Here is an 18274-nt window from a genome sequence, read left to right on the forward strand (position 1 = left end):
AGACTTGACGTCAGGGACGGACTGGGACTAAAAAAAAGGCCCTGAACTTTTTCCAAAATTTATACCCACAACTTATACACAATTAGGCCTTTAAATAACCACCTGCCAGCGTGTCATGATGCTCCACCACAAGCCTAGACAAGATGTTCACAGAGAACGACTATTTGTGTTAATTAATTTATTTATTTACAGCAGTGGTTTCCAACCTTTTTTATCTCGTGACCAAATTTTAACATCCCAAATTTCTGGCGACCCCAGACATTCAAAACACAGACTTTTTTTTTTGCTAAAATTAATTTGTTTTTGATCATGTAATAGTTTGCTATACTATGTTGCAAATAAACATTATTTTTAGAGGACATTTAGTCTATATAATGTATATTATTGTGGACAGAGGCAGTAAATCCAGGTGTAGATTACTGCACAAAGGGAGAATTGGATTTTCCTTGGTCAGGATATGTACAGTCAGTCCAGCTGTGATTCACAAGGCTGACAATTAAAACTGAACAAACAAGAACTCAAACTATGAATTATGAAAGAGCTGCAGCATCTGAAACTGACCACAATGAACATTTGACAGATAAACAGAACCACAGTGCTGCAGTTTCACACTCACAGTTTGTCTTTTATGGATTGGGATTGGCTCTGTCAACTCAACATATATATATTTTTTAGGAATTTTTTCTTTTTTTAATCAATTACAGATTTAAAAAAGAAATTTCCAGTGACCCAACGTGGGGTCCTGACCCTAAAGTCGAAAAACACTGGAATAACAGTAAATAACTGTTTAAGTTGATGGTAAAATATCATTAAGCCTTCAATAAAGACTGTGAAGTACTGTTCATCCAAGCATAAGATTTTAAAATATCATTAAACTTAGTGTAAACTACTGTTTGGTTTAGCTTAGAGACAGTTAAATGAAGCTGATCTTAGGCACATAGTAAAAATCATGATCATTTCGGAGGCAGTGTTTTCCCTTTACTGAAGAGTTGTCATGGTAACTTGTCATGAAATGTTTCTGTTCCATTGTCCGAAAAATATACCTGTCAGTCGTAATATGTATAAAACAGAACCACAGTACTTCAATTTCACAACCACAGATTGTCTTTTATGCATTGGGATTGTCTCTGTCAACTCATTATATATTTTTTTATTAGTACGTTTTTTTTTTTTTTTTTATCAATTACTAGGCATTTCAGGTGACCTCATGTGAATTCCAGGCGACCCCATGTGGGACCCGACCCCAAGGTTGAAAAACACTGATTTACAGCCTTCGCCTGTAAGTAGCTGGGATAGGCTCCAGCGAACCCTGTGACCCTAGTGAGGATAAAGGGGGTTCAGAAAATGAATGAATGAATAATTTCTGTATTTACAAAGCACTAGTACAGTCTTATAATAGGATTATGTAGGACAGAGCATCCTGGGACTTCCATGTGCTTTCCCTGTCATGATCTTTGGAGCTACGTCTATCTTCAACCTGAGTTAACAAATTATAATATTGTAAAACACTGACTGAGCACGACCTGTTTGGAAGGGTCACCAGGTCAGAGTGTCTTCTCTCAATAGACCATGGCAGGAGGACTTAGGTTCACAAAGACACATCTGAACAAACCGTTAGACTTGTGGGACAATGTCCAGATGAAGTGGAGATGTTGGACCATAATCCACAGCGCCACATCTGGACCAGAACCAAACATCAGCACAAACACTTCATTCTGACCATCCACAGGCTGGTGGAGGTTCTGATGGTCTGGTCCTGCAACACTGAGGCGACCCGGGTCAAACTGGGTCACGGAAAACCGGTTGATGATCCCAGTAAATCTACAACAGAACGACTGAAACAGGAGAATCAAGCTGTTCCAGAACCGGGTCGAAGTCCAGACCTCCACCTGACGGGAACACAGTGGTGGGCCTTCAGGACAGAGTTAAACAACTTTAGAAGGCCGAGAGGACCAGGTGAGTTTTTATTACATTCTGAAACATGAACCCATAGAAGCTGAAGGATATGGACTGTTTTTCTGAAGTCTGTCAATCATCTGAAGTCAGTGGAGAAATGCCTTTTCAAAACTTTATTTAAAATAGTCATTAACACTAAAGAAACAAAGCTCAAAGCGGTGACTTTAGTCTTTTTTCTGTTCAGAATTGATGCTCAGTGGTGACACGGATGATGTCATCGTCTTCATCCAATCCCCTCTCGGCCTGGGTGGGCAGTGCCGCCATCGCCATGGAGACGGGGTGCTGTTTTCCTGCAGTGATTCAATCAGAGGATGAATGTGGATGATCTGACTGAGCTCATGTAACTGGTATTTTGATGAATTTTAGGAACTATAAGCAAACATAAAACAATAATAAAAGGATAATAAAATCATGTTCAAGTTAGAAATAGTATCAAACGTACACTGTAAGACTCACAAAGACTGGGACTCACATGACCACATTTATCCACAAAATAATCATAGGTTCAAGAATAACAAAATAAAATTTAAAAAAAATTACAAAATACAGAAGTGGGTGCTTCTGTGAAACTGGTCCTAAAAACAGGACAGAGGGGCTAAAAATTCACACCAGATGTAGACGAGTGTTATGAAGCAGGTTGGGAAGCACTTTGGGTCTATTTTAACCTCCTAAGACCCAGGAAATGTCAGCAAAGTACAAGCTTTTTTTGTTTTTTTTTAAATAAGTGCCTATATTGGAAACATCATGATGCATCATTTTTTTCAGATGCCGTTTTTAAAATTTTTATGGAATATCCTTTGTGGTGGACAGTTTTGTTTTGTTTTTTTTTCTGTATAAAGTTGTGAAACTCTTGTCCACAAATGTGGACAGAAAACCCATAGCTGGGTCTGAGGAGGTTAAAAATAAATATTTACTGAGATAAAAGAGAAAAATTTTTCAGATAAAACACATTTTTATATTATTTTACATTATATTTAATTTAAAAAATCTGCATGTAACACGGTTAAAAGGACATGAAAATTTCATGCTACGATTTTTTTTTGTATATTTCTTTATTTTCTCACAGGTACATTTTGGGAATTGAACTAATTATGCAAGGCAGTATTTCACAAAAATGACTGCTTTCTCGATTTATATGCGTTTAAATGTTCAGGTTCTGTATGTAACACCAGTGGACACGATGGGTTCCACATCAAACCTGGAATGAGACTGAGACTGATGAAAAATCCACATGTGTGGATTAGAAAAACCACTAGGATCGACACATTGAACACAGTGTCTTTATTTAGAGTCTATAGAAGAGCATTTACACATGTTTACACATCTAATGCTCTGACACCTAGGGAGATTTAATGTCCATATTTGGGTCCTATTTTTGGACCCAATATTTGATTAAAAATTCATTAATTATGGGATGGCTCAGAGCAAGACTATAATTTTTTTTTCGCATTTATCTGAGGTCATCATTAGGTCCATCTTGGGAAACATATGTCAACATTTACCTTTAATTATTGGGTCTGAAAAGATGGAAAAGTGACAGATACTAAAATAAACCCAGTTTCACAGAAGCACCCAAGCACAAATATAAGGAAGAATAAACTCCTGATGGATTCTAGAAATGACTCAACATTGTATGTTAAAAGCAAATGGGAAAGAGAGCTGGTGAGGAGATTCCAGAGGGGATATGGAACGATATGTGAGAAACACACCAGTCAACATCACAACCACCTAAATGGAGAGAATTTAACTGGAAAAATCTAATTTGTTATTTCTTCACACCTAAAATTAAAAGTAAACACATGAATACTCTACAGCTGTGTTGGAGACTTTGTAATCACATGGATTCAGATCACACACACATGTTTTGGAAATGCTCAAATATCCAACCCTTCTGAGGAAAGGTTCACTCAGCTCTCTGTGAGGTGTGTGTATGGACATTTCATTTTATTAACTTTTTTAGTTATTTATTCTATTTCTTTGCTCTATTTATTATTATTGTGACTTCAAATTTTTTAATTTTATGTTCTTATCCTGGTTTTTATCCCAGACTGTTTTTATCTTCTCTGGGTTTTTATTGTGTTTTATTGCATCTTGTTTTTATTTATTTAATCTTATTTATTTACTCTGTTATTTTACTTATCCATGCTGCTAAACTGATAAATGGTGGAACACAGGGTATTTTTCGTCCTGTCTGGAAGCTCGATCATGTACCTGTCTGACAGGTTCAGTGTATGTCTTGCTGTAATGCCAAAAGCAGTCACCTAGACTGCAAAACAAATCTACCCATGGATATAAATAAAGTAACCTTGAACCTTGACTTGATGCAATCCCAAATTCTTGTCTTGTTCTGTACCTCGGAAATTTAGAAGAATCAGTGCATAAAGTGACATATAAAGAGACAGGAGGAGGAGCAGCTGGGTGGGGGTGTATAGGAGGTAGAAGCTCAGGAACACTTCTGTCCTCGGGTGGGTTTCTATGATTTTATGTTTTTATGCTTTTATATTTTTATGTTTTAGGTAGAAAACACATCTTGTCTTTTAAGTCTACGTCTTTTTAATCTAAGTTATTCACAGCTACTTACACTCTGCATTTATTTATTTATTCAGTGTTGATGTGGTATGGCTGTGTTTGTGGAGCGGTGACCGCATTTGTATTCTGAATTTCCCCTAAGGGATTAATAAAGTAAATCTATCTATCTATCTATCTATCTATCTATCTATCTATCTATCTATCTATCTATCTATCTATCTATCTATCTATCTATCTATCTATCTATCTATCTATCTATCTATCTATCTATCTATCTATCTATCTATCTAAACTGAAGTTGAAAGAAAATCTCTTTATAAAAAACTGGGGAAAATGGCTGACATTCAGAGACAAATGTATCTATTAAAGGACCTTAAATATTCTGACACCAACACAGGCTGTTCTTTTCATCTGTTGGTTTTTCTGTTCTTTTGCTCTTTTCCTGCTCCTCAACCTGAGGAGACTGTACTGTACTGTTAAAATGAGAAATAAAAATTGTTAAGAAAAAAAAAAAAAAAAAAAGAATAAATAAATAAACTCATAAAACTGGAGCAAAAAGTCATACAACAAAATAAGATGTCAACAGCTTTTGTAAAAGACACAAACAGACCTGATCTGGATTGAAACTAAAGGGAACCAGACCTGCCATCCTGATTGGCTGATGTATTGATTGATCGGGTCAGTGATTGGTTCAGTGTTACCTGTAGCTCTGTGTCGATACAAAGACACCATGAGCACAGTGGAGATGAAGTATGGACAGAAGACCACCAGGTGACAGAACAGTCTGAGCAGGAGCTGGAGGTCATCAGAGCCAGGGGGTGGAGCCAAAGCAGTGGGCGGGGCTGATTTAAAGGGGTGCACTGTAGGGTTTCCTGTTGACAGAAACACACCTGTCAGGTGAAGGCTGGTGCAAGAAAGACACAAGTAAGACGTTCAGGTACGGTTAAGCTTAGTGTAAAGACGGTAAAGTACTGTTTAGTTTAATGTTCAGGTGGAAAAGTTCTGTTGGACTAGAATGAAGACGGTAAAAACAGTGTTTAGTTTAGCAAAAAGACAGTAATGTAGCTATTAGCTTAGCATTCAGATGATGAAGTTCCATTTAACTGAGACTCATGAACATGAAGTAGAGCTCAACTCCATTAAATACAGCTTTACTGAACAGAATAATCCAGTGGTTCCAACCTTTTTTTCTCTTGACCCCATTTTAACATCACAAATTCCTGGCGAATCCAGACATTCAAACGGAGCTCAAATTAATTTGTGTTTGATCCTGTAATACAGGGATCTCAAACTCATTGTCTTTCAGGTTCCACATTCAGCCTGATTTGATCTCTAGTGGGCCACACTTTATTCCTGTGGCTATTAGCAATCTGAATTCACTTAGCTGATATCAAGAATTTTTTTATGTGTCAGTTTTAAAAAAAATTTATGTGATTATTTATTTTTAATGCTCATGGCCATTTTGGCAGTTAACTTGTGTACTGCCCTATTGGACCTTTTTATTACTTGTGTTGGGAAGGGAATGGCTCCATTGTGTATTGTCCTGTACTGTGTAATTTTATTGGTGTGGCATCTGGTGGTGCTGTTTCTGTGAATGTGTTTAGTGTATGTGCTTTTGTGTTTATGATCCCTGCTGCACACTGAATTTCCTTTCCTAAGGATAAATAAAGTTGAAAGTTGAAGTTGAAAGACCAGCAAAATTATAGCATAATAACCTATAAATAATGACAGCTCCAAATTTTTGTTTGTGTTTTAGTGCAAAAAACCCCATGAAATTCTGAAAATACTTACTTTTATAAACAATCCAAACAAAAAAGATGTGAATAAACCTGAAAAAATGAAATTTCTTAAGAAAAGTAAGTGCAATTTTAACAATATTCTGCCTCATCTTATCATTTCTACATGTGCATTATGGAACCAAACTACAAAGACACTAAACACTTAGTAACAGGCAGAAAATAGTTAAAACTGTGCTTAATTTTCTTCAGACATTTCAGGTTGTTCATATTTGTTCAGGTTATTCACATTTTATTGTATCAGGATAGTTTGTAAATGTAAATATTTTCATGATTTAATGTTTGTTTGTTTTTTCACTAAAACAAAGACAAAGATTAAGCCTTCAATAAAGACTGTGAGGTACTGTTCATCCAAGCATAAGATTTTAAAAATATCATTAAACTTAGTGTAAAGTCCTGTTTGGTTGAGTTTAGAGACAGTTAAATGAAGCTGATCTTAGGTACATAGTAAAAGTCATGATCATTTCGGAGGCAGTGTTTTCCCTTTACTGAAGAGTTGTCATGGTAACTTGTCATGAAATGTCTCTGTTTTGTTGTGCGACTCATATGCCTTTCAGTTGTCGATACAGTCATTATATATTTGTTGTTTTTTTCATCTTCCGTGAGCGTGTTGACTGTGTGACTGAATATATTTTGTTGAAAGAATAAAAATAAAGAGTTCATATGTCAATATACGTTTAGAAAATTTTGTTAGTGTCATATACATTGACATATAATTTAAAAGTAGTGCTTTGACCCGTAGGGAACCATGGTTCTAGATCCTCTGATCCACTTCAGTCCCTTACTTTCTTTCCTTTCTTTCATGTTTCTCAAATTTTTGTACATGTTTTGATGTTGTTATTGTTTGAGTTGTTCTTATTTGTTGATTTTGTGTGTGTGTTCTTTTGTTTATTTTTGTTTATTTTTTTGTTATTGATGCTTCTCAAATTTTTGCTAATTTTTTTGCCTGTTTCATTGTTATTGTTCTTTTTTTATATTTGTTGATTTTTTTAAAAAAAAATTATTTTTGTTTATTTCTGTTCATTTTATTCATGTTTCTCAAAATCATGTACATTTTTGCCATTATTTTTAGATAATTCTTATTATTTTTCTGGTCCAGTCCATTTTAGATCATCTTGGTCTGTATGTGGAACCTGAACTAAAATGAGTTTAATTTCAACATAGAAACTCAGGGACAGAAGTCATGGTCAGTCATCATCTTAAAGTCAGAGGGCAGCGTTGGTCCAGAAGTCAAACGTCCTGACCTGAGACAGACATCCAGGAAGACGGAGACTGTCCGACTCCTCCCACCTCACACCTGTACGAGCCCTCATGACCCGGTGAAACCTGGCGGATGGTCATGTGACCGGCAGGCCCAGTGCCGAGGGCAGAGCCATCTTTAAAGAAATGAGCGGGCAGGTTGGAGGAGGTCTTCGTTACGCAGCGTAGAATGACGTCACGTCCTTCCATCACAGAGACCGGACTCTGCAGGATCACCGGTCCACCTGGACACACAAGTACTGATCTGAGATCTGAGACCACCTCCACATTTACAGAAACTCCACCCACCAGCATCTCCAGCAGGAAGGAAGATACAAAAGATAATTATATGGTAAATAGTAAAATTAAGAATGAAAATATACTAAAAGTGATTAAAATAGATATAAGATAATAAATTAAATAAATAGAATAAAAGATCTAAAACACAACTGGTGGATAAAATAAATAAACGCCACACATTAAAACACATTTAACCCATGAAGACCCAAACAGCCGCCAACGACCAAAACCATCTACTGATCTAAACTGTTTAATACCTGTTGATCCATTAATCCTATCAATACATGTCAATAATTGGTGTAAAATACAGTTCTTCATCTTTTCATGGTCCTCAGATATGACCCATTTGGACGTTCAGAGGCTCTGTAGTTACCGTGGAAACACTGTCATCTTCTACAACATTGATTCCCCAGTCAAACCCATGGAATAGGATCAGTGACAGTGGATGGACACACTGGGTTTATGTTCAGTTAATGAGAGATTTTGCTGAAAAAGTCACTTTCTTCAGTTTTCTCTGTTTTTGATATAATAATCCTCAACTTTAATTTGGGCTTTTTATGAACATCTACATGATCAGTGAATTAAACATAGTAAAATAACTGATTTTTACTGAGAAAAAGTCAAATACAGAGGATAATATTAGAATAAATGATGATAATTTGCTTCAGAAATAGAGAGAAAAATACATTTGGGAACTACCACAAAAGTAGCCCTGGATCTTTATGGGTTAAAAGCCAGTTCAAAAGAAACTGAAAGTGTTCAATGAACTGTGCAATTGTTATTTGGGCCGAATAAACCTCCTCTGATGGTGAAAATGTAAAGATCCCGTTCAGGAGCCATGTTGTTTTTTTGAGCTGAGACTGAACTGTCGCCGTTATATCATCTCAACCTGAATGCAACAACTCTGTTACGTCTTGTTTTAGTGTTTTGTTTATTTGAAGTTGAATTTTGCAGTAAGTGTCTGTTGTTGAGGCACTGAAATGTACCATTAAAAATTCTAAAACAATGCTAATGCTAATGCTAATGGACCAGTATAACCTCTGACCATGATGCGTTTACTTCCATCTCCAGAGCTCTGGAGACTCCACATTCGGCTCTTACCAGTCACAATGACATTGGCACTGGACCCGGCCTCTCCCAGTCCGGACTCACACCAGTAAACTCCGTCATCTATTCGGTCCAGGTACTTCAACGCGCACAAGGACCCGTCCACGTCCCCCCATTCGATCCCACATGTGGTCCTGGTTTCTCTGGTGGTGTTCCTCCTGGTGCTGGCACCAGCAGCGCAGATCACAGACAAGGACTGGCCTTCAAAGAACTGAGACCTGTCAGGATTCAGCTGGACTGGACCCCAAACAAGAGGTGAAAATGAGCCAACCATCGCAGACCACCGTCCTCCTGCGTGTCCTAGGTCAGTGCAGATACTCCACCACCTCAGTACAGTAACTTTTACTGTATCTGAAGTAAATCACCTTGTATTTTACATCAAGACTAATTCAGACCTAAAGGATTTCATCTTGTTGCATCTTACTTTCATCTTGTAGATTTGCATATTTTTACTTATTGTGTCTTTAATACAGTTTATTCTTGTAATGTCTAATTTTACAGATTAAATCCATTTCAGTCTTGTTGTGTTTGTCATGTGATTTTCACCGTTAGATTAATCTTTTCTGTCTGTCTCTGAGCCTGTTTGCATTCACACTAAAAATTTGACCATTATCTGATTTCTGGAGTTATGGGATTATTGATTTAATCATGTAAATAATATAATCTGATATGTTTAATCTGATTATGAGAAATCAGATTAACACACCTGGATTTCTCCCTAATATGTCTTCATGTATGTACAGTTGTGCTCAGAATTATTCAGTTTTGTCAAATTTGTTTCACTGCAAAAAATCTAAGTCTTACCAAATGTATTTTTCTCATTTCTATTCCAAATATCTCATCACACTTAAAATAAGACATAAGAATCACCTGAAGATTAACTTTTCAGTGAGATATAAGAACTGATTTTTACACAATAGATCTAGAAAATCTTATTTCAAGAAATCTTACCATGATAATTTTCACTTGTTCCATTGGCAGATTTTTTTTTTTTTTGTTGCTTGAATTAAGCAAAAAAAAAATCTTGAGTTAAGCAAAAAGTCTGCCAATGTTACAAGTGAAAATTATCTTGGTAAGATTTCTTGAAATCAGACTTTCCAGATCTACTGTCTAAAAATAATTTCTTATATCTCACTGAAAAGTTCCTCTTTAGGTGATTCTGTCTTATTTTAAATGTGATGAGATATTTGGACTAGAAATGAGAAAAATACACTTGGTAAGATTTAGATTTTTTGCAGTGTTGTGACTTATGTGACTTACAAGAGAAGGAATATCAACAAGTGACACTTGAAGAAATTCAAGCTGAAGAACACAGTCCCAACCATCAAGTATGGTGGTGGCAGCATTATGCTATAGGGTTGCATTTCTGCTAGTGGCACCAGGAACCTCATCAAGACAGAGGGCATCATGAAAAAGGAGGATTATATCAACATAAAACTTTGAAGTATGCACCACTTTTAGACAAAACACACTGTCAGTAGTAGGAGGTAAACTCTGGAATAACCTGCCCCTCCCTGTAAGAGAGAGGGTCCAACATACAACACTTTTAAAACTTATTACTTCCACCAAGGAGGTTATGGTTTTGCCGGCGCTGGTCTGTCTGTCTGTCCGTCCGTCTGTCCGTGTGCAAGATAACTCAAAAATTTATGCATGGATTTGGATGAAAATTTCAGTAAATGTTGATACTGGCACAAGGAACAAATGATTAAATTTTGGTGGTGATCGGGGGTGGGGGGGACTGATCTACCTTGGCAGAGGTCTGCGCTCTCCAAGTGCTTTTCTAGTTTAAAACAGTGGCTCCTAGAAAACCACAGATGCACTCATTTTTAATTGACGTACATTTCATCACCCATACACGGTTTGTGTTTATGTTTATGCATTTGGCAGACGCTTTTTTCCAAAGCGACTTACAGGGGAAAACCAATTAAATCACTCAATCAATCAAATTTTATTTATATAATGCCAGATCACAAAAAAAGTTATCTCATGACACTTTATATATAGAGTTGGTCAAAAACCAGACTGTAAGCCAATTTACAGAAACCCAACAGAATCCTCCAGGAGCAAACACTTGTGACTGGTGACAGCGGCGAGGAAAAACTTCCGTTTAAGAGCAGAAACCTGGAGCAGACGCAGACTCCTGGAGGATGGCCGTCTGCCTTGACCAGTTGGGGTTAAAGAGAGAAAAAAAAATCTTGAATTAAGCAAAAAATCTTAGTTTAGTTTGATGTAAGTATAGAGGTGGACAATAAACTGAAAAAAACTGAAGTTTCTTAAGAAAAATAAGTGTAATTTTAACAATATTATTCCTCAACTTACCATTTCTCCATGTGCATTATGGATCAGATCTACAAAGACACTAAACACTGAGGAACAGGCAGAAAATAGTTCAAATTGTGCTGAATTTTCTTTAGACATTTCAGGTTGTTCATATTTGTTCAGGTTATTCACATTTTATTGTTACAGGATAGTTTGTAAATGTAAATATTTTCATAATTTGTTATTTTCTGCACTAAAACAAAGGCAAAAAATTTGAAGTTGTCGTTATTTATAGACATAATGTAATATTATTTTTTTCTCATCAAACTGAGAAGAAAATATGGAGTCATTGTTTTTTGTAGGTTATTATTTGACTGTAGATCATATTGGTCTGTATGTGGAACCGCAACTAAAATGAGTTCCACAGCCTTGACTGTGGAATTTTTGCACTTTGTAAATTCATCCCGCATGCCAGATTAGAACCTCTGGGGGGCCGCATTTGGCCCCCGGGACGCATGTTTGAGACCCCGGATCTAGAACAAAGGTTCCTCTACTGACTATTAAGAACAGACATTGGCCTGAGTAAACCTAGGGCAGGAATAATTATGAACATGGTGTTTTTTGAAAATCCATGAATAGAAAAACTCCTGAAAAAATGTCGTCAAGTATCATTTATTGTTATTCCTTCACTTGTGTATTACATATACTGTAAGTCACAAACAAAGTTGACAAAACTCCTTCATTTCATCACAAAAACAAAAAAATCACACACAAAAAGGCAGGGGTATAAATAATTTTGAGCTCAACTGTATTCCTGTTTATCTCATTCATGTCATTCTTTTACATCTGAACATGTTAAAACAAAACTGTAGAAAACAGAAATGATGTATTCGCAACATGATTGGAAAAAAAAAAAGAACAAACATCACGCAGCAGCAGAAAGTTGACAAAGTGTTCTGACAGTAGGTGTTGCCATGTCTGAGAAGACCAAATGATCTGGAAATAATAATAATAATAATAATAATAATAATAGCTTTATTTATATAGCACCTTCAAAAACGAAGTTTACAGAGTGCTTTGACAGACAAAGCAGACGGCACAACAGCAGGATACAAGATGCAAGTAAAGACACTAAAACAGAAACAACACAATAAGAGAGATGTGTACAGCAAATGCAAAAACAACAGGAAGTCTGATTCTACCATCACTACATATGTATGTGCTCCAAAAGAAATACAATAATGGACTGAGGCATCTAAACCTGGGTTTTTCAATGATCAAATTTCAATGATCATGTAAACTGAATATTACAAATACTAAGTTATCGGGTTTTTATGGTCATGTCATTGTTTTGTAAATGTAAATCATTCCATGAAGAAGACACGCAGTGATGCTAAATAAAAATAATTCCAAATTCAGCTCAGATATCGGTGTTAAAATGTAGGAAACAAAAGGAAAAAGTTGTGAGAATAAGTTATGAGGTGTGTGTGGTTTTTCTTCCACCTCTGAGTCTTTTCTCACCTTGGTCAGTTCTGCAGAACATCAGCAACATCAGAACTAAAGAGAAACAAAACTGTTGTTGGCTTTTTGACTTTTACAAATGTAGATTTGACAGAAACAGACTCAGGTTTGTGGTTCTGTCAGATGAACACACTCAGAGAAAACCTTTACATCTGCAACTTCATCCAAACTTAAACTTTTTCCTGCTGAAGCTGCTCTCAGATGCAGTTTTACAGCAAAGTCAGAATGTTTCTAAGGTGTAAATGTTGTAATGTAATGTCTAGTGTAATGCCAACATGCTTAGAGTGTGTGAGATGGACTGCAGTGGGATGAAGAAGAGTGAATGGTTGGATGTGAATGATTTTTTTAATATAGATGGAGTTATAGAAATGCATTTGAAACTGCTTTTTGTATGTTTTAGTTTTTATTAATGCAGTGTTTTTCAACCTTGGGGTCGGGACCCCACGTGGGGTCGCCTGGAATTCAAATGAGGTGGCCTGAAATTTCTAGTAATTGCTAAAAATTAAAAAATAAATAAATAAATAAATAAAAATTAGCAACTAATAAGAAATCTATGGTGAGTTGACAGAGCCAATCACAAGCATACCAGACAAACTGTGAAGCTGAAACTGCAGCACTGTGGTTCTGTTTATCTGTCAAATGTTCATTGTGGTCAGTTTCAGATGCTGCAGCTCTTTCATAATTCATAGTTTGAGTTCTTGTGTGTTCAGTATTAATTGTCCTCCTTGTAAATCACATCTGGACTGACTGCACATATCCTGACCAACAGAAATCCAATTCTCCCTTTGTGCAGTAATCTACACCTGGATTTACTGCCTCTGTCCAGAATAATATACATAATATAGACTAAATGTCATCTAAAATTATCATTTATTTACAACATAGTATAGCAAACTATTACATGATCAAAAGAAATTAATTTTAGCAAAAATAAAAATGTCTCTGTTTTGAATGTCTGGGGTCACCAGAAATTTGTGATGTTAAAATGGGGTCACGAGCCAAAAAAGGTTGGAAACCGCTGTATTAATGTCTGTTTTCTAAATGATAACATCAGCCTGAACAGGTACTACAGGTGGAAATTAGCACTAGTGCTACAACCTGCTTCATTACACCTGTCCTGTTTAAGGTTAATGTATATTGTGCATTGTTCCTGTTAAAATAAATAAATAAAAGGAAAAAATAAAGAAAGCAAAATGAACTGTTCGGTCGGTGTCGTCTCCGTCCCCTCATACTGATGCTGGTGTTGGACAGTGAAGGTAACAGATCGTACTCACTCAGCACAGATGTTTGTCTCATCGTCCTTCAGCTCCAAATGCGACATCGACAAACAGTGACAAATCTTAACACCTACATTCTCACTTCATGTGAAACCTTTGTGGTTTCATTTAACAGGAAAGTGGCCACACGGATGGAAGAGGTCAGACTGCCTGGTTACCATGGTTACCATCCACCCCCTACCAGTGAAGAGGCTTTCAGGATGTGACATGTATTCACATCCTGTATAAGAAACAGTCTACTGTTCATTTGTGTTTAATGGTGAAAGGTCAAGTCATTTTATGGTCTCTGTAGCGAAATTCACACACTACCTAGCATTAGCATTAGCATTAGCATTACACACAGCACACATTAGGGGTGGTAGCTGCCTTTGAAGACCCTCAGGGACCAACTCCAGATCTTCATTTTCACTGGAGAATTAATCGATATGTACCTTTTTATTAACAGTACACAGTAAAAAAAATACAGTGTCAATATTTCAGACTCAAATTATTTTAACCTAGATAGAGTATTTTTAGCTCTATGGAGTAAACCAGCTCTAACAGTAGAGTTAAAAGTCAGTGTAAAGTTCTGCACAGATGCAGTGTAAAATTCAACACTACAGAGTGATGATTAGTGCCTTCAGGCCACGCTGCATTATGGGTACCAGACATTTTACTCATTGTGTAATATTTTATGTACAGGGGTTCAAGGAGGTTTTGTGTTCATGTTTATTTAGGTTAATGTGTCTGTTTTACAACGTTTATTGACCTTTTTATGTTTATGACACCATTAGTCAAACCTGTAGGATGAACAATGCCTTACCTGATTATCACAGTGAAGCTGTACTGGTGGGAGGAGTCAGCTCTGTCAAGTCATGAGTACATCTTGGGGTGATTGACACATGGAATAATTGCTCTCCCTAGAAATTATACTGACCTCTTATTACAATTAAAGGAGTTACATTAAAACTTACTGAACATCATCTCTCAACCCCCACTTCGGGAACCCCTGCAATTCTACAGTGTTTCCATATTAACACATTATAGAGTTGATTTTAAACTAAATTTGGAGTAAAAAAAAACTCTATAAAGTGTAATCTTATTACTCTAACAGTGTGAAAACACCACAGTGTTAAATATTTTTACACATTTCATTGTTAATTTTGACACTGAACTGAGTAGAATTAACTCTGAAAATTTGACACTGGCCATAGAGTAAATTTTGCTCTAATAATAAAAATAATAACTTTATTTGTATAGCACCTTTAAAAACAAAGTTTACAAAGTGCTTTGACAGAGGGCACAACAGCAGGATACACGAAGCAAATAAAAACACTAAAACAGAAGCAACACAATTAGAGAGATGTATGAACAAGTTAATTATCAAACAGGATCAAATTAAAAAATTAAAAATAAAAATTCAGGTTAAAAAGGGGACAGACATCACATAAAAGCAAGTCTATAAAAATGTGTTTTAAGAAGTGATTTAAAAGATGTTACTGATTCTGCAAGCCTTATCTCCTCGGGCAGGCCGTTCCAAAGTCGAGGGGCGCTGATGGAAAATGCCCGATCACCTTTTGATTTAAGCCTCGACTTTGGAACAGCCAGGAGCCCTCTGCCCGAGGATCTAAGGCTGCGTGCTGGCTCGTAGTCAACTAGCATTTCTTCTATATAACTTGGGGCCAGGCCCATTCGAGCTTTAAAAGTGATCAGTAAAATCTTAAAATCAATTCTAAAACAAACAGGGAGCCAGTGGAGGGATGCAAGGATAGGAGTGATATGATGTTGTCTGCTAAAACCAGTGAGAAGCCTAGCTGCTGCATTCTGGACCAGTTGGAGGCGAGACAGTGATTTTTGGCTGATGCCGGACAGAAGTGAATTATAGTAGTCAAGTCGGCTGAATATGAATGAGTGGATGATTGTTTCCAGGTCATGGTGTGGGACTATTGGTTTGATTTTGGAAATAGTTTGTAGCTGGAGAAAACAGGATTGGATAACTTTATTTATATGTACTTGGAAGGAGAGGTCTGAGTCAAACATTACCCCGAGATTTCTTGCGGTGGGAGTAATGTTTGAGGAGAGGGGACTGAGGCTATTTTTTATTGCAATGGTGGAACTTAGTGGACCGAACAGTATGACCTCTGATTTGGAGCTGTTTAGTTGAAGGAAGTTCTGGGCCATCCAACGACTTACATCACTGAGGCAGTCAGACACAGCAGCTAGGCTTCTGGGGTCATCCGGTCTCAGGGGCAGGTATATCTGTGTGTCGTCCGCGTAGCAATGAAAGGAGACGTTGTGGCGTTTAAAAATCTCACCAAGTGGGAGCATATAAATAGAAAATAAAATCGGGCCTAAAACTGAACCCTGCGGTACACCACAGGCAATCTGGGCTTTGGAGGATGTGTGCTTGCCTATGGTGACCGCAAAGGTTCTATCTAAAAGGTAGGAATAAAACCAGCTAAGAGCAGTGTCTCTGATGCCAACCCAGGTTCTAAGACGTTCAATTAAAATATTATGATCCACAGTATCAAAGGCGGCACTGAGATCTAAAAGAATTAAAATAGCGCTCTCTCCTCTGTCAGCTGTTAAAAGAAGGTCATTGGTGACCTTGAGGAGGGCAGTTTCTGAACTGTGTAAAGGTCTAAAACCAGACTGAAATTTCTCAAAGAGGTTGCAATGAGACATAAAAGCTAAAAACTGGGTTGAAACTACTTTCTCTAAAACTTTAGATAAAAATGGGAGTTTAGAAATTGGTCTAAAATTATTAAGATCAGAGGGATCAAGGTTTGGTTTCTTTAAAAGGGGTTGGACCACAGCATGTTTAAAAGAAGGGGGGACAGTGCCTTGTAGTAAGGATTTATTAATGATTGATAAAATACTGGGTCCAACTGTGTCTAAAACCTTTTTAAGAAATTTAGTGGGGATGACATCAAGACTGCACATAGCTGATTTCATATGAGAGATTATTTCAGTTAAAAACGACAGTGAAACAGGTTCAAAATTTTTAAAATAACTAAAAGTTTCCCTACCTGTATCTAAAACATGATCTGGGGGGGTGATTTGTCGCCGTATATTTTTAATTTTGTTAAAAAAGAATTTTAAGAACACCTCACACATGTCCTGTGAGGTGTCAGTAAAATGACAGGGGGAAGGGGTAATGATAGAATCTATAACCTTAAATAAAATTCTGGGGTTAGAACGATTCGCTAAAATTAAGTTTGAGTGGGACTAATTGTTATTTGAAACAGATTTAAATTCAACTCTCTAAGGGTTAAATTGACTCTATGTATTTTACTGTGTGGAGGAAACTGTAGAAAACCTTCTTATTAACCCTGTAAATTTCCCTGTGGGATGAATAAAGTATCTATCTATCTATCTATCTATCTATCTATCTATCTATCTATCTATCTATCTATCTATCTATCTATCTATCTATCTATCTATCTATCTATCTATCTATCTATCTATCTATCTATCTATCTATCTATCTATCTATCTATCTACAGGCCTTTATTTCTTTGAGCTGCAGGAGGTACCAGGCCTTCATTTTAAGGATGTTTATGTTAGAGTCAGGTGTTTGTCTGTGATTCCCTCTGTGTAATAAGTAAATATAGTCATATTTATCAGGGAAGCTCACACCTGCAGTGACCAAATCTGGACCACACCACTTCAGATGAGTGATCTACAACTATTGGATTATCTTATGGACTTAACTGTATGGAGTCCATGGTTCCCTGTTAGGGCCTATTAGGTCCTTGTATGATTGGAGTTAGTTTGTAGTTGGATTCGTTCCAGTGGCGGCTGCTCATCTTTCAGGGAGGGGAAGCTCATTGTTGGCTTACATTAAAAAAAGTCAAATTATTTAAACATAAATTCGGCCCTCCGTTCCTTTTTAAGAAAATGGTCAGTGACCTTATTGTACCAAGTAAACAAGAATCCTCCAATCAGCACGTGGAAGCCCAGCGTCCAGCCCGGCCGAGCTCCGCCCACAGCTCCATTCACCCCCAGAGACGCCGAGCATCCGGGGGTGGGACAACATCGTGGCATTAATCCAATTACCGTCCAGTTTTGAGGCAATGAAAAAAACAGTTCCACTCAGTCCCATTGAAGTGCATGGACGCTGAGCGTCTAAGGGCAAATGCACTGAGCAGAGATCAAATGAGAAAACAGAGACATGGGAATGGAGGAGAAGTGAACAACATTGAGTCTGTTGATTTGTGATAAAGCTGATTCTGAACGAACTCATCTTTGAGATGAATGTGTTCTAACACATTTGTAGTCAATGAAATGTCAACACAACCGAACAGATTT

At 36.9% G+C, this 18274-nt stretch overlaps 1 protein-coding gene across 1 annotated transcript; it reads right to left on the bottom strand.

The window, feature by feature from the left end:
- Positions 1 to 1989: 1989 nt before the first annotated feature.
- LOC115431048 (Fc receptor-like protein 5) lies at positions 1990 to 14005 on the bottom strand. Its single transcript, XM_030151295.1, has 6 exons — positions 13982 to 14005; positions 12708 to 12743; positions 8922 to 9164; positions 7526 to 7765; positions 5187 to 5357; positions 1990 to 2246 (listed from the first exon to the last, which is right to left on the bottom strand). The coding sequence occupies exons 1-6, from the start codon at positions 14001 to 14003 to the stop codon at positions 2137 to 2139; spliced, it is 822 nt and encodes a 273-aa protein (XP_030007155.1). The 5' UTR covers positions 14004 to 14005; the 3' UTR covers positions 1990 to 2136.
- Between the last annotated feature and the right edge of the window lie 4269 nt (positions 14006 to 18274).

This window comes from Sphaeramia orbicularis, chromosome 13 (assembly GCF_902148855.1).
Source record: "Sphaeramia orbicularis chromosome 13, fSphaOr1.1, whole genome shotgun sequence".
Lineage (NCBI taxonomy): Eukaryota > Metazoa > Chordata > Actinopteri > Kurtiformes > Apogonidae > Sphaeramia > Sphaeramia orbicularis.

What these genes read in the sequence shown, in the direction of transcription:
- LOC115431048 (XM_030151295.1), bottom strand. Translation starts at nt 14,003, where the DNA reads ATGAGACAAACATCTGTGCTGA. An exon ending in GTTCTGCAGAACTGACCAAG is followed by an intron (nt 9,165 to 12,707) that starts GTGAGAAAAGAC and finishes TTTGGGGTCCAG; the next exon opens with TCCAGCTGAATCCTGACAGG. An exon ending in TGCCAATGTCATTGTGACTG is followed by an intron (nt 7,766 to 8,921) that starts GTAAGAGCCGAA and finishes TTGTGTGTCCAG; the next exon opens with GTGGACCGGTGATCCTGCAG.